Consider the following 17081-nt stretch of genomic DNA (forward strand, 5'->3'; position numbering starts at 1 on the left):
TTTGCCTCTGGCGTTTAAGAGTTGAGTGAGTAGGTGTTTTGTGTTCTCAGGCTCAGTCACTTAAACTGAAACCATTAATATGTGCTGGAGGAGAGCTGCAGCAGGATAGAAGTGATTCTGTTTTAAGAATGCACTGTTCTGCAGATTGGTGACTTAAACTAGACTGAACTTTAACTTTAACTTTAACTAGAATAAACGTTCCTGGGACGGTGGAGTGACATTTTAAAAGATTCACTTTCACGGCAGTAACCGTACATCAAACTGTCTGTATTATCGATGCCCACACATGCATGAAGAGGGGCAAACACATTACTCTGTCGGAAATGGAGCCGCTCGATATTTACGCTGCTATTTATTTTGTATTTAACGACAAACCCTAATCTAAGTGTATCAGTGACCTCAGCTAATCTCCTAACTCAGGGTACGTTTAGTGTGTATTAACTGCTTTACATTTTACCACCTGAAACAGATGCCCTGATATCCACCACTTCAACTGTGCTCTCACAGTAACTTCTTATTAACCTAATTGATATGGATATCTAAAATCATGTATGAATGAATCATTTGGGCCCACATTATTAATCAATATTTCTTTCTCCAACAGCAGCAGCTTTCTAGTATTCATATCGCTCTCAGCACCAATGTGTTTTGTGTCATCATACTTGTGTTTGTTCTCGTTCCGTTACAGTTCTGCTCTACTAGGTTTCATTATGTTTGGTTGTTGTTAATTACTGCAGAATCAAATACAATCCATATGTTGTTTCTTTCGTCTCATGGCGATTATTTGTTTTCGTTCAATTTACAGTTCTGCTGCACAATGCTCTTCCTTTCGTTGGATTTGGATTCCTGGACAACTGCATCATGATTGTTGCCGTAAGTGTTGGTGCGCCTGCAGCTCCGTGGGTACGGGGGATTTACTGTACGTGAAGAATCTGTTACGCTTACTCCTACGATGTTGAATGGCTTTGGATTGAAGTACCGAGGGAGAACAAGAATATAAAATGATGTTTGTTTGATGCTGTTTATTTATGAGATTACGATAGCAATATGATGAAATGTATACTTGAAGACCAGGCCTCCAGGGCTAACCCTTTTATTATTTCAGGCTGATGCTCACGAAAGATTCCAACTAGCTTTTTCTGTCATATGGGATGAGATGTCTACACTACAGATAGAAAGCAAAACATACAGAAAGCTTCTATTAAATCAGAATTGTAAATAGTATGTATTTATGTACATACTGTATATGTATGTAATAAGGTTATGCACTATATAAAAACATGCCTATACTGGAAACACACTGGCATTTTCAACCACACTGTTATGTTCATATATTATCAGACTCAATATAATGAATATGATTTTAAAGTCTAATATAGTTATAACTCCTACAATAGCGTGCCCTGATGGTTCTCAATACACACACAGTGAGACTAACTTTTGTAATCTATGTTTTTCTCAGGGCACACAGATTGAGTTATCCATCGGCGTGGTCCTCGGCATTTCAACCATGGCAGGTCAGAGAATCTTGTGATCTTAATGCAACCTATTACTTTGAAATTGTTCTTTTTACATTAATACATGGTGTTTCATTTAAGTATTTCTGTGAAGGTTTTTGAATAACATTAAAAGAAACAGAAACATCCTTGTCGCTTGCTGCAAAGTAAATGTGTGTTTTTAGTATTTCCGATTCTTTCTTTTTCTTTTCCGTTTGTCTATACATGTGTCACACTACCTCAGCTGTCAAATTAAAAATAATTGTGACTAGAGGAGACATGTGTTCAGGCTGTCCACCTATGCAGGGGCCGTCCAGTTTTTGAGAACACGCTGTCTCTGGAACGAAATGAGGGACATTTTTTCTCCTTATTCTCTTGAATTTGGGGATGAACTGTTCAAAATTTGGTGTTTTTCTTAAATAAATTATTATGCAAATGTGGAATTCAAAAAGTCAGAGGTCAGCTTCACTGCGACATCTCAATGTTTTAGTCTTCATGTATTGAGTCTGTGCAGACATGGGTGTAGATTGAGACTTGAATTGTTGGCAAAGGCGCGCAACCACAATACAGTTATTGTAGTTTGTAAGGTTTACAAAGTTAAGTAAAAAATATTAACTCACAGACTAAGTTTCAGTTCAGAGATGCATTCTGTGGACCCAGACTGCAGGTCCCGCTTCCTGTCTACATCTTAATCAGAGCGCGAGACCCCAGTGACCTCCCTGCTCCCAAGACAGAAAACCATTTTTAACTTCACTGTTGACACCGCGCGCCGCCTCATGATGAATATTTCATGATAAACTCACAACATGCCAAGCGCTGTGACACTAATTAAAACAATAAGAAGAAGATAGTGAGGTCACGTTAGAGAAGGAGCAGTGGCCTGGATGATGAACCTTTCATAAATATGATAATGATGTTCGCCAGCAGACTGAATGGGTGAAGCAATATCCACTTAGCTCAAAGGGGCACATTAGCACTTTAATGTCGTCACTTGTTGATATTCAGCGTGCCTGGTTGACACACTTATTATGTTACTTTGACTAAATGTGAATGCACGACGGAGCCCGCTAACATTAGCTCTGTAAGGTGAGGCATGAAAATCGTATTTATTTACACGTTTAACAGCATTAAGAGCATATTTGTTTTCTCAAATCCTGTGACCATCGCTGGTTAAGTATTTGAACAAATCAGGCTGTTGCATCTGGTGCTTTTTACATCGCTGCTGTTGATTTGTCCAGAAACAGAGAAGAAATGAGGAGTTTAGGGGCTACATATTGCCATGCATCCATTTTAACTCTGCCTCACACTGCATGTCTCACCTTCTCTCTTTTAATCCAAATGCCTACACATCAGATAGACTGAATAAATGAATGTATCTGTAAGTGTAAGAGGAGTTAGAGCTGATGGAGTCTTGAAGCGTTTTATTTTCCGCTTCACGGGGATATTGAGGTGTAAAAGGCTTTAACATTTCCGACTAAAGCATAATCTCTCGGCTGTACTGTAGAGAAGGGTCATTTGAATTTTCACTTTGAGGCTCCTTATTTGTCAAACCATCTCCTGTACACTCCAATCTCAGATCATTTTTTCAAATTTAAACTATGCATTTGCTCATTTTCTTTGGGAACTTTGCTATGAATGAATGATTGGGATTTTGATTAAGCCCAAGGATCAATTTCAAGCATGGTAGGGTCCATACAGAGAGGCTTATCAGGTCTAAAACTCAGGCTGAAAGTGCAAATTTCATCTTCAGGCACGCTATTCTAGATTGACAGGTGAAGCTTGTTATCTTTCCGTGTCAAGATTTCCTAATCCAGGTTCGACAGTGAGCGGTATCTGCTGGCACCCTCTTTCAATTAGAGCTGTGGAATAGCGTACGACTGCCGGGGAGCCCACACGGCCACAAGAGACGAGAACCAGAAAGACCATCTCTCCTCAAGCACAGCCTTAACCCAGTTTCTATTACCCAGAATCCATTTACTCGCCTCCGCCAGATTGAGGACATTCTGCAAAGCAACAGGCTGCCGTTATCTAACCCAGTCGAGAGTGATTTAGTAGCAGTGTCAAGTCTGTACAAATGTGTCTTCGGCTTGCTCCACAAAGATGGAAGATGTATCATGAATGGTGCACTGCAGATTTGGCCTAATTACTTAATTTAAAGAGAGGTAATGGCGTGAAAAACCCCGAATTGGGTTTAAATCCATGAAACATTTCAACTAAGGGGAGACTGCCGATGTAATGTTGCTGAGACTTGCCGTAAAAATCCCTTCCCGTCTCCCCTGCAAACTGCGACATTCTAATTCTTGTGCATCTCTCCGAACTTAATAGCTCAGTAATATCTTTATCATTACCACATCAGACCGAATAAATGAGCTGCTTTTCCTCACATCTTTCTCTCCGATCTCTGATTTACTAGTTTGATCTGTGACTGTACGTGAAGCATCTTTTAGAGCTCCAACTCTCACATGCTCACATGTGCTTGTGTCATTGTTGGGACTCCTAGATAGGTATTGCACGTCAACATTATGTCCTAGGGTCATTTCATATTGTTTCACGGCCCATTTATACGACATTAGTCATCAGCGTATGATGCAGACACGTGCAGACAGCGTCTCTGGTGTTGCTGCCGGTCTAGAAAGTTTTAGGAAGTGCCTGAGAAAGATGGCAAGGTCTATCATGATGTAAGCTGCAGAAAGAGACGAATAGTGCAATCAAACGTTTCTTTGTAGGCTAAATGTTTTAATATTTTAATGTTGAGGTTTTGCCCTAAAGGAAAAATCCATGTAAGATATAAACTCCAGACAGGAGTGAATCATGTTCTATTTTTCTCTGTTTGGTTCACTCCCCTTCCTCAAATATAATGCGTCATTTGCAGAACTTTTATAGCTCAGTAAACGTTGTGAAAACATTACATGGTAGTCTACATCTTTGGAACTTCTCAAAAATCTCAGCAGCCTGCAGAGGAGTGCAGAGGACACACAGTGGCGGAGAGTTAAAGCAGCACAGCTGACCTTTCCTTGCAATTACATTTGAACAGCTTGACCAAATAATCAAGCCTGCAGCGCTCTCCATTACATCCGTCTCCTCGGGGGCGTATACAGAGGTATGATGTATAGCAGCAGCGGTTTATTACTGTATCATGACCCGCTTTAATCAGACCGTATAACTAATCTGAGATCTAACCCCTTGTTCTTCTTTTTGAAGAACTACCAGTACAAATCTAACATAGAAAGGAAAGCATGCTACTGCACTGTAAACCTTTATATGGAATGGTACGTCGCTTCTCCTGTGTGTCATTATTAATATTTCAGAGAAAAGAGCAGAGATTTTTGGAAGAAATTTAAAATGAAAAGTATTTCATTTGTGCTGCAGCCACAGATTTATGTGATGTTTCCAGTGGACACGGATTTACAAAACAAAAATCAGTTGCAGAGATTTCATCCTTACAGTCAGACTGAGACACATTTCTGCTGAAAATACCCAAACAGTCTTTAAATTTTTTGTGTTGAAGCTGATGTTTTGCAGCAACTTTTGTGCCTCTGCGAAGTTTTAATAGAGTCACAAGTCGAGAGCTTCAAACGGAGCAACAAACTAACAAGCTTGCTTTGAACTAGACACAAAGCAGCAGCTTATTAACACCGACGCTTTGCTCCAGTAGGTGGCAGCGAGGTCAGGGGTCACGGGTCTGCCGGGACGCAGAGTAAACAACACTCTCCCAGAGTGATGCACACGCCGCCTTCTCTAATGAGACTGCGGCTCTGAAGTCGGCGCTGATTAGTGTTTAGACATACGACAACACTTTGGATGCTTGTTTGGGTGTATTATGTAATTTATCTCAGAGATCAGACGGAAGCACTTCTGTCGGAGCTAGATGAAGATTGTTCTGTGCTGCTGCGGAAGCTGCAGCAACACCCTGCGGTCACGGTCGTGAGAGAACACAAGCAAATCGCAGACTTTTTCTATTTCTGTTATTGCTATGACGGTAAAACCTCCAAAGGGGCATGCAGATTCAGCGATGATGGCACGCCTGTCAACTCTATGCTCTTATTTCATTAGTTATTTCAGCCTGCCATTATCCTCTTCTCTTGGGCACTGCTCTACGGAGTGCTGCCCTACTGCTCTGATTATTCATCTGAAGTTATTAAGGCTCAAGAGTCCACAGCGATATGGTCCTGTGCACAGCATCTGCCTCTGTAATGAGCCCCGGATGCACTGCGGTTATGCACTGTGTTTATCTATAATATCCCATGGAAAAAGTACTGACCTATGTTTCCTCTGTGTGTTGTATATGAGTGCACAGCTTTACTAAACATTATTCTTACTGGTCCAGGCAGGCTGCGTCTTAATCTATTGCAAGTAGCCACTCAAGTACCACATATCCTGGAGTACTAAAGGGAAGTAGACGAAGAAGTTTCCACCCAGTTGCTGGCCTACTCCTCACCCCTCTGTTAGATACGGCTTCTTTAATGAAGTTGTGTTGCTACAGTCAGAGGAGGACACCGGAGACATTAGGACGCACGCCATCACCACCTAGGGTTTCTGATGTTCTGTAACTACACTTCACCCACACTTGTTCTCAGATCTTGCACTTTCCACCAGTTATTATTCAGTACAGTCACGATGCAGGAGAGTAATCAAAGAAACAACCAACTCCGTTTCCCAGTAATACTTGACTTATTGTACAGTAGAGGCGGACATGGATAATTAGGGCTATTATCTTACAAATATTGTTGTAAATGCATCCTGTTAATGAATGAATGATACCACACTGTCTTCTTGAAGAGGCCTCCAGGTACAACCGAGTGTCTGACAGTCTTTTTCCCTTTCTCGTGATGAAAAGCTCAGACGAACACATTCTTGTGCCTCTTGGCTGCCATCAGCACAAACCTCTGTTTCCCAACTCATTTTGTAATCATTCCTCTTTTTCATCTTGTCATTTGCCTACAGCTGCTGCCCTCGGCAACCTGGTATCTGATCTGGCAGGACTGGGGTAAGGCTTTCAAACACGCAGACAAGCACACGGACATATGCAGCGTATTGTAATTTTGAAGTAATTTAGAACCAGGATAAAACAGTTTTAATGTGTGCACACATCTTATTACACAGCTATTAATGCAACACAGTGTTTTGCTTCACTCAGATATAAACACATCCTTATAACTGACTTTATGATGTTAAAGCATTCCCAACACATTTCCACTCCTATCTTAGTGAAGGTTAAGTCATTAAATTGCTCTGTGTTAAACGGTAATTAATGAATTTAGCCCAGAGGAAGATAAGCGGGAGCAGCAAGGGACAAAATCCACTGGAGGTCCCAAAGGAAACTGCAGCTGTGCAAAGCATAAAAACTGGATATCGCCACGAATACGAAAGAGACTAATTGAAGCTTATTCATGCGGTTTGATTAAATCTAGACAGTCTAAATGAGTGGCATATAAACAGGGATGTAATACTTTATATATATTTATTTGTGATCTGTTTGCAGTCCCAATCACTGAGACTGCTGTACAGTGTGTCCTTCAGAGAAGGAAGTACCTTTATGCACAAATATTCCCATAATATAGTTCCGGTTCTAATAACTTTTTAACTCTCTGTTGTAACATGGACTGAACATTTCACTAATACATGTTGGATTCATTCCAGAGTTCCTCCTTTAGTTTCCTTAATTTTAAATTAGTGTCTACAAACAGACACAAAACCATGGAGACATTTGCTTTCTTTTTTTTCTTAACAATTAAAATACATAATCAAGAAGGTAAATGAAGTGAGAGTAAAAGTTATTCTAAATCATGACAGTCATGAGTGACTGTTCCTGACGCTTCCTGTCAAAGATCATCATTTCATTCATTTTCTGTAACCAAATGTCCTCTGGCGAGGTACACCACGGACAGGTCGTCAGTCTATCACTGGGCTAACACAGAGAGACAGAGAGAGAGGGATAGAATCACAAGCATGTCTTTGGACGGTGGGAGGAAGTCGGGGTACCCGGATATAACCCATGCAGACACAAGGAGAACATGCAAACTCCACACAGAAAGGCCCCAGTCGGCCGATGGATTCAGTCAAAGATCAATTAAAGGTTATAAAAGGGTAATGTGAAGCTGATGTGTCTTCAGATGACTGCCATGTGCTGCAAGGTTCAGTCAGCTGCTTCATTATCCACTTCAGAGCCTCCTAGTGGCCACAGGGACCAACATCCTCGTCCTACCATGACACTTTTAATAGACGAGGCCTCCGAACTGTTGCCATCGACAGATTATTAATGGCATGCACTCAGTGGAATGTGCTGGTTCCTCTGCCCTGTTTCAGTGTGATAGATCGGTCAAGTTGTTGTGATCCCTGTAAACACTCCCAGTAGACTTGCACAGTTTTGTCTCTTTGTGTGGGTGTTGCCCATTGCCACTCAGTCATCAGGAAAATAGAGCCAGTGTGGCCAGTTTGTCAAGGTGAGGCTTGACGGAACCAGACAAGAGAGGATATTTTTTCATTTTGACAGATTTAATCCTGTGAGCATCAAGGCTGTTTGTGTGCTACTCAGTCTCACTGGAGTGTCCTTCAGTGCAACATTTGCATCGCAGCTTATGTTTGTTTCAAACAGGAAAGGCTTATAAACAGGGTACTTGCTTTAAATTACTGGCACTTCAGTGGCAGCTGAGAGCTGAGCGGGAGGCTCAGTAGACTCCTGGCTGAGGTTGTCGTTGAGCTCAGACTCAGAGGAGATCCCAGATGACTCTTTACGGACGATTTGTGTTCAGTTTAATGGTCTGTTGGTTTACTCCAGTCAACTTAAAACAGATCCGATTTCTGGGCCTTTAACTTTTTTCCAAACTCTTTCATGATCAGTCATTAAACTTAATTATTTGAACTGCAAATAAGATGACATTTACAGACGGCAGCGACAGAGTGTTTTCTGAACACTTTACGGTTACATTTACGTTTCACAACTGAACTTGAACTGAATTTAACGTTAGCCAGAGTGTTTAACAACGGCTGCTCCTTACAGACTAATTTCTGTCATTGTCAGAATGTGTGGTTATTGTGGTTATACCCACATGGGCCAGTCCTTAGTACCTGAGTGACGTCTGGGCCGCCATCTGATTTCTCCTTGGATTGTCACGAGGGGGGAATTTGCTGAAAGCGATTGCGCCCTATGCCAATGAATGGATTTAGCACTGTCATTTTTCATTGCCAGTAAATGTGCAGCATCGCAGGTTAATGGATGACTGCGGTTAACTTGGAGTAGTATCAAGTTTCCCTATTTCAGGCGGCATGTAATGATGTTCAGTTATTGTTTCCACCTGCAGAAATCGACCAAATGAAAAGCTCCAAATGAAAACAGCTGATTACAATGCTGCCGGTGAGCTTAAGTGGGAACTTAGCTTAGTGTTTCCTGAGAAAGCTTAAAGACATTAATTGCAAGTCTGCCAGAAAGCCATTCAAGCCTTTACCATCCCATTTAATGAGACGGAGAAAAGACCAGGATGCTGTTCAAATACATATCTAATTTGTTGGTGTTAATTGAGTTGTTATGCAAATATGCTTATGTACTTTTGCTGTGTAATGCTTGGATTGCAGAATCATAGGTATTTTCTATTTCAACGAATGTAAAATAGCATTTTAGCAGACACACTTAGATTGTAAGTTGCGCATTAAAACATTGAGCCCCTGTTCAGATTTAATGGAAAGCGAGAACAGGAGCAAGAAGGAGGCCATTGTGTACATCCTAACCCGCTGATCTTCTCGTGAAAGGCACTCGGCTTTCTGTTAACCCGGCTTTCTCCCCAGTCCTGTAATCGAACATCACTGATGGATGTAGCTGTCGCGGCAGCATGTTCCTCCAGGGTTTTGTTTGGTCAGTAATGCAGTGATTACATCGCAGCGATTGTTTGTAAATCCTCCCACCCGACAATCATTTAAGAGACAGTGACTGCTGGTCTTGTGTGTGGTTTTGCACTTTGTTGAGGCCGGCGTTGAGCAATCTGTGCAACCGTATCCACGCGTGCGCCAGTGTGTGCATATTTGATCACGTAGGGGGAATTTTCCTCTTGTAGAAGTGCTTGTGGAGCCACAATACATTAGTTCATGAGTCATACTGATGGGCCAGTTTAGCCTCAGCTGTTTGCATTTCTTGTGGACACAATGCATCAGTGAGTTTCTGGGGCAGATGAAGCTCCTGGTAAAACCAAGTTAGAGAAAAGAGAGAGCACACATTAGTGAATTATATTCCATTAGGTTATAGAAGGAGAGACAGAGTCAATGGATGAATGAATGGAGGACTTTTTTTGTGATAAGTTTGTTAGTATTACTAATATTGCAATTTACTACTATACTGTAGGTAGGCGTGTCTCATTATAGTGCATTTTTTTCCTTGTAGTTGATTGTTTTCATGATATTGATGCACATTTTTACTTGAACCACGCTCCTAGAACTAAGTTTTGTTACGGTCCACATCTAAGAAAACAGAGTCTCATGTTTTTTTCCAGAAAGAAAACTGTGTATCCTTACGAATGTGTGTGGTTTCAGTGTCTGCAAATGTAATTTTCCAGACGATAAAATGTTTCAGTGGAGTTTTTTATTTTTTTATTTTTTTATTATTATTGCTTGTGATGCAGACGGCTCATGTTTCACGCCTCTATCTGCTTCTCACACTGTGATCCATCTTCCTCATGTTGAGCGATGATACCAGGACCTAGGATCACTGTGCTTTCACAGATCACAAATTACAGTATTGCATTTATTCGAGTTTTATATTTTTTTCGTTTATTTCGCCTCCTGCTGTTGCAAGTGTGTGAAATTTCTGAACTGAGTTTGACATGGTGTTGTTGCTGTGGAGTCTGAGGTGTTCACAAGTTAAATCTAAAAGCCGTACGTTCTGTTCAGCTTATCTGAAGTTAGTCGGCAACATGATGAGCCAAGGTGTTATAGTCGTCCCTCTTTTGAGCAGCGTTTTCTGGTTGTTCATGTGTGACTTTCCCAAGGCAGGTGAGATTTGTTGATTCCTCCAGTGAATTCTGGGTCCACCTTTGGGTCTCCTCCAAGGACAGGCACCCAGCAAGCGTCCTTAACAGATGCCCAAACCAGCTCCACTGGCTCTTTTCCAAGCTCAATCCGGATGGCTGAGCCCCTCGCCCTGTCTTTTAAGGCTAAACCCATCCACTCCACTCCACTCAGGAACCTCTGAAACCTTTGGATGAATACTAGAGTTAGTCCTCTGGGTTAGTGATTGGTGCACATTTAATAGAAGCAGACACAAAACCAAACAATGAAGCTAATGTAGCATGCTGAGCGCCATCATTTGGGTCACAGTTACTTAAATTTAATGTTCGTTTTATGGGCTAAACAGAAAGTATGTATTTCTGTGACCATAAAACTAGCTGCAGTGAAATCAGAGCAGATGTTGAAAAAAACTAACAAATGATTGTCATATTGGTTTTTTTTTTCTAACCCTGCTATAGGGTAATGAAAGGCTATGGGCCACAGACACAGACTTCCTCTGATTGCCTTTCACCTTCATATACTGTACATGCTGCATGCTATTTATCACTCCCCAAAGTCACCGGCTCAAGCTGCAGCTTATTTGTGTGTGCAGTGAACTGAGGATCCATTAGTGCCGGTGACTGAACCAGACCTGGGGTCCAAAATATTCACTTGAATTTCTCCTCTCACATTCAGACTGTTTGACTGGCACTGTATTTACAAGCTCTGGCAGCTTGAAGAGAGGCCACATGTAATAACACATGACAGCTGTCCATTAGTTTACTCATAATCGTGTTACTGTGTTTGTTGTTGCAATTTAATTTAGTGTCCTTATATAGTAGTAGCCAGAGCAGAGAATCATTTTATTTATTTATTTTTTCTAGTCGTGTTCTCAGACTCCTTTAAATGCCATCTGGCTACCTCTAAGCGGGCTGTCATGGGCCTTTTGCTCAAAAGTATCTTTGTGAAGCTGCTCCATTGTGTGTGTCATTGTCCAGTTTATTAAATTTCTCACAGGCAAGACTCTAATCCAGGTCTAAACACGCGTCGAACAGATTTAAATCGAACTTGGTGCAAGTGACCATAGCCAACAACAGAGACTCATAACACACTCACCATTGTATAGTAAAGAAATGTCTCAATTTTGTCGTTACACCTGTATTTTGCCGGCGATAACAGCAGTTTAATACTACAGGTTATAGAGTTGGCTGTGAGAAGCTGGAGGTGTGCAGCCCGTCGCCTGCAGCTCTTCATCTGACAGCTCACTGTGGCTGCTGCTTCTCGTCCGATTCCTCCCTGCAGTATTTCAAGCTGATTCAACCCTTTTGTAGATGCGCTTTATCCATTTCTGACGAATGGTAGCAATAATACCAAGCTCACTTGCAAACACATCATATTTCCTGTGACTACTATAGCAATGTCATTCATTAATGTGAACCTGCAGCCATGTGAATTGTTCAGTTTGTACTAGAAGCAGTCTCTGAACCCATCAACTATTGTCTAATACAAATATATAAATATTGCTATACGTCTGTGTGACATAGGGTCATTTACCATTGTGTGACCATATTTAGTGATAGATAGGAACTTATTATTTATTTCCTGAATTGAACTAAAGGTTTTCAATGATTGATGAGTAATGAGTAAATGAACGCTGCCATTGCTCTATCATCTGTATAAAGCCACCAATAGCGCTGGAAATGATTTCAGAGCGAAGACTTGACGTCTTGCTGGGTTTATGACAAATGGCAGCAATAAGCAGCAGAATGGGATCGATTTATTTTGTCATTATAATCAATGACTTTGGTCTGCGCAGGGTTTCAAAGTGTTGTTCTGTGAGTGTTTTAATGGATCATGGTCAGGTGACTGGTATGTGAACTAGCCACAACCCTTAACAAACAAACAGTTCTCATTTGGTCTCATCGTGTGTTTGTGTGTTTCACATGTGTCTGAGTGATGTGTTTTTTTTCTCTCACAGCGTTTACTGAAATTTCATTTGAAATGACATTTTTAATAAAATCCACGGACTGCCCTGCTCAGAAACTCATTTGATCATTCAGTCGCTCATCTCATCAGAATAAACAGATGCGAACATATTAACTCACAAATATCAAAATTTAAAGAAGACAAACGTGTTCATATGACGTAACATGATTATTGTTCTTTATTGTTTCTTTGTGTACTCATCTTTCCTGTTCACCCGTCCCTCCCTGTCTTTAGGCTGGCAGGTTACGTGGAGGCCTTGGCTTCTCGGTTGGGGATGCAGATTCCTGACCTGAGCCCGAAGCAGGCTGATATGTGGCAGACCAGAGTCAGCTCTCACTCGGTTCGTATGAAAAAGCCGACACAACACGCATTTTGCCTTAGAACTGTCTGTGTCTCTGTTCTAGTCCGAGGGGTCCGTGATGCAAGTCCCCCACAACATAATTTCAGAGTGAATGCTAATGAACCTACTACAGAGAGCATTTTTCATGGGTTTCTATTCACTGTGCAGTGGAATCGCAAACATCAAACTGTGTCGAGCCTTTGTACGCTGACAACAGAACCACAAGTCTCTGTGATGTCTTCTTCTCATCACTCGTCGATTGTGAAAGAAAATTAGAACCAAATGATTGTTAATAAGCCTTGACTGCTGAAGTGTGAAATGTAATTAGTTTCAGTGATTAGTCTACCACTAAAAGGCGCCAGCTCATTATTAAAAGGTCATGCCATTTCTTCTAGCACGTTTGGAAGTACTTTTACCACCTTGTTTAATTTAATTGAATTTCTTGCAAACAGAAATATGCCAGTTTTTGTTTATTCATCCATGAGACACCAATTTGGCAGTCAAACGTTGATGTGCACCTTTGGCCCTAGCTTTAGCTGTCAGTGTTGGTGCACATCAGCAGGGGAGATCTTCATCTTCATCTCATCTTAACATTCCAGTATATGAATATTTTCGGTTTGTACCTCTGCAGTAGCTTCCAGTTTTCTGTTTTAAACAGTCGATACTACTGACTGACCGATTACTGACACCTGCTGGTCTGGGGAGCTATTTCCTCTCAGGTTCCTCTATCGGTGCAGAATGTGTTTGCACCTCAAAAACCTGCTCATTTAACAATGATGTTCACACGTTTTATGCCCACTGTTTATGCTAGTTTGCGGTGTGTTTGCGTGCACCTGTGGCCCAGACACAGGTGACGTGCAGCAACGCCACAGTTGACCTTTGTCACCACTAGTTATCAGTGAAGTGAGCATAAAAAGACTGAGCACAATAAGAGAATGATAAAGTTCCATTATTAATTGATTCATTCAAACCAAGCTGATCAGCACTATGATTAGTCTCTTGTAAGTCAAATATATACCATATACTGTATGTACAGTGTATAAAAATATGTATTATTAATGACCAAACTGTATGGCCAAAATTACTTTATGGACTTTTAGGATATTGATCATATCATGATTTTCCTTTTTCTTTCATTCTCTTGCATGCAGGGTAAAGCCATTGGCGTGGGCATCGGCTGCATCCTCGGCATGTTTCCTCTTCTCTTCTTCAAGGACGAGGACGAGAAGAAGAAAGAGGGCAAGGCGGGGCAGACGGAAAAAACACAGTCACCGCCTGCTCCGGCGGAGAGCAACAAAAACTGAAGCTTAATAACTCACGCGGAGACAAATACTATATGAAATCCATGAGAATACTTGGCTTAACCTGAGACTGATTGGCTTTGCGCTGTGCGGTCTAATCACCAGGCACTTTGCACGGCTCAATCAAAGGTATTCTGAAGAGGATTTTAGATATTATTTGATCGTGGACTCTGAACGTAAGCACAGGGATAGGTCATCTCTTGAAGAAGAAAAAGATTGGACTGCTGCTAACCGCTGCGCCGTAACTGACGGATGCGAGCTGAAACCTGTTTATCTAACACACATCGCCATGGCCTCTGTCTCCTCTGTTGTGAATCGGTTCAATGGAAGAAATATAAACTTGTGACTCTAAATGGTTAGATGGCAAATAGGGTAACTGTCGGTTTGGAAGCCAGTGCAGGGACACTATAGAAACTCATTAAAAGTATCTTGGTAAAGTTAGAGGCTTCTTGTTTTCTGTCAAAAAGAGTCATAACTAATATAAGAAGACTGAACAAAGACTAAGTCCAATAGTTCAATTCAGTGTAAAAAAAAATACATTATAAAGGTTTTTTGTGTTATCTTAACAGTTTTAATTTATTTTACTTTTTTTATTATTAAGGAAAGATGTTTTGAAGCATGTCTGCCTTTAAGTTATATCTACTATAACAGCTGATTACTGATTCTTTTGATTCTTTTTTTTTAAGTATACATGTGTGATTAGTAACATTACCGAAAAATCTTTTAAAAAAATGACGTGTGAACAGGAAGATGCAACTTTACAAAATCAGTTTCAGATCAGTTTGAAGAAGAGAGGACCTGAACAGAAAGACAAAATATAATAATGTCCTTTATTATTATATGATATTAATCTGCCCCAGCTATTCATTAGCTAATGGGAACCAAACGCAACACGTTTCATTCATTGTAAGATAGACTGATTCTTTATCTTACCTGATATGAGATGCTTGTTATCCTGTTTTCATTCTGTGAAAAAGCTGCTTTTACTAACGCACAACTATATTTCTTCCAGTACCTCCATCATAATGTCCGTTCTACTGCCCTCCACTGGTTGAGAGTTAGAAAACAAATAAATTCTTATTCAATCGTCCTGCACTAACTCTCAACTTCAATTTCAACAGCTTGATAATTTGGAGGATGAAGTTTGTGGTGCGCAAAACTGTTTTTTTGTCACGTGACCTCGAAATATGTGTCGTTACAACACAATACAATTCAACAGAACTACAAGCCACAGCCTCCAAAAATGAAAACACAGTTAAATCAACAGCTTGTCTGCTATTTCAAACAAATGAATACTATAAACTTCATGAAGCTGAGATGTAGTGCAGTGTTACATTAGAATGCATTAGTTTTCATTAGTGTACCTAATGAACTGACAAGTGAGCGTAATTCAACTGTTTGCTGTCCCTGATAAGTATTCAGTCTCCCAAATGTTGGCTGCTAAAATTCCCGATTTTAATTTATAACTTGATATTTACTGTTCTAAATCTGTCTCGTGTTAATATGCAAACTAGACTAACAAACTGCAAACTTTTTTTATTTATTTTTTCTTGTCGTCACCTGCACGGTACAGGTCACTGAAGACTTCATATGTGGGCTAAAATCAAAGGAAGCAGAATGGAGTTATATCTGAGAAAATGTATTTATTTTTGTTATAATATTCAGACTTGTATTCATGTATGTTCTCACTGTGTCTTCTCTTGAACTCAAAGAACGACGTTAAGGAAGCTTTGGTCCAGACAAAATACATCTTCCACCGCTTTTCCTAATATGAAGGACCTTGCAACTTATTGGACATTACTACACTCGCTAAACATGTTGTAAAACCTTGACTCTCACAGAGGAGACTGAGCCTGTGTATGATTGTTCCAGATATTTACTATGTGGGTGACAGTGATCCTACAAGAAGGTTTAACATATATAGTTAGGATTTTCAATCTGATTGCTCTTTCCACCTTGCATGCACTGCTAATAAAACAAAGAATGAACATTTAAAAAAAAAAAAAAAAAAAACTGAGTATGTTCTGAGGTCGTGCACTACAGCAAGACATGAATCACCGGATTTTAAAATAAAGGAGGACACAACGAGCCACTTGTAAAAAATATTGGGTTGTCTGTCTTAGTGTACAGAGGCTCTGCAGATTAATAACAGAGCGCTCTAGGGTGTGAACTGATTAACTACAGAGTGTAGATTTAGACCAAGTGTGTGTGTGTGTGTGGTTGCTATTAGAAGAAGAAAATCAGCTGCTTGATAGGACAAATATGACTATAGTAATGACATCCAATTAAACTATCCATTTCCCCCCCCTTATGCTGTCATTAAACTGCTTGTCTCAGGCAAAATATGTCAAAATACTGCACCACATCACAAATTATTTGGTGTTACTGGAAGGAAGGCAAATAAGACCTACATCTTGTTCAACATTTTTGAATTGTTGTGAATTAATATTTGAAAGTCGGATGAAATGTTAAATGACTGTAAAAGCACATTAAATTGTTCCTTGTGGGCATCCCCCATGGTGTGATGAATACAGCACGTTGCAGGAAGATGGGTGCAGAACCAAATGTATTTGATATATTTTGGTATTTTTGCGTGCTACATGAGGGCCGTCTATCTTAATTTTTTTCTGATAAAGAAAGGAGGGATGAGGTAAGCTTCAACTTTCCAGGAACTAAGCTTGGATTTAGCTGAGAGCTGAACTTTTTTGTTTCATAGCAGACCACCGAACACGTGATGTGTACATTCTCTTTGTCACTTCCGCTTTCCCACGCTGTCAAAATCACTTCATTCACATTTTAGCGTCGCTACTTTTGTCTGTTTGCCCCTGTTCTCTGAGCCTATCAGTCCCCGTTCTTTACGCCAATTGCAGTTCTGGCTGTCTGTCGCGTAGCCCTTATGTGGGGCGAGCAGCCCATGAACAGGGTACAAAAACCAGGACACATACAGAAACTGCTTAAAGCAGACGCTAGGAAACAAATACTTTC

General features: G+C 40.5%; 1 protein-coding gene across 1 annotated transcript in view; it reads left to right on the plus strand.

The window, feature by feature from the left end:
- The window catches only part of LOC311497008 (transmembrane protein 65-like), a 38983-nt gene extending 22416 nt beyond the window's left edge, over window positions 1-16567 (plus strand). Inside the window, exons 4-8 of the mRNA XM_084557096.1 lie at window positions 806-873; window positions 1463-1517; window positions 6441-6483; window positions 12690-12795; window positions 13947-16567. Coding sequence (XP_084413222.1) covers window positions 806-873; window positions 1463-1517; window positions 6441-6483; window positions 12690-12795; window positions 13947-14099 — 425 coding nt within the window. The 3' untranslated portion in view covers window positions 14100-16567. The remainder of the gene's footprint in view (window positions 1-805; window positions 874-1462; window positions 1518-6440; window positions 6484-12689; window positions 12796-13946) is intronic.
- The last annotated feature ends 514 nt before the right edge of the window (window positions 16568-17081 follow it).

The sequence above is a fragment of the Chelon labrosus genome (assembly GCF_963514085.1).
Source record: "Chelon labrosus genome assembly, chromosome: 12".
NCBI classification, from domain to species: Eukaryota; Metazoa; Chordata; class Actinopteri; order Mugiliformes; family Mugilidae; genus Chelon; species Chelon labrosus.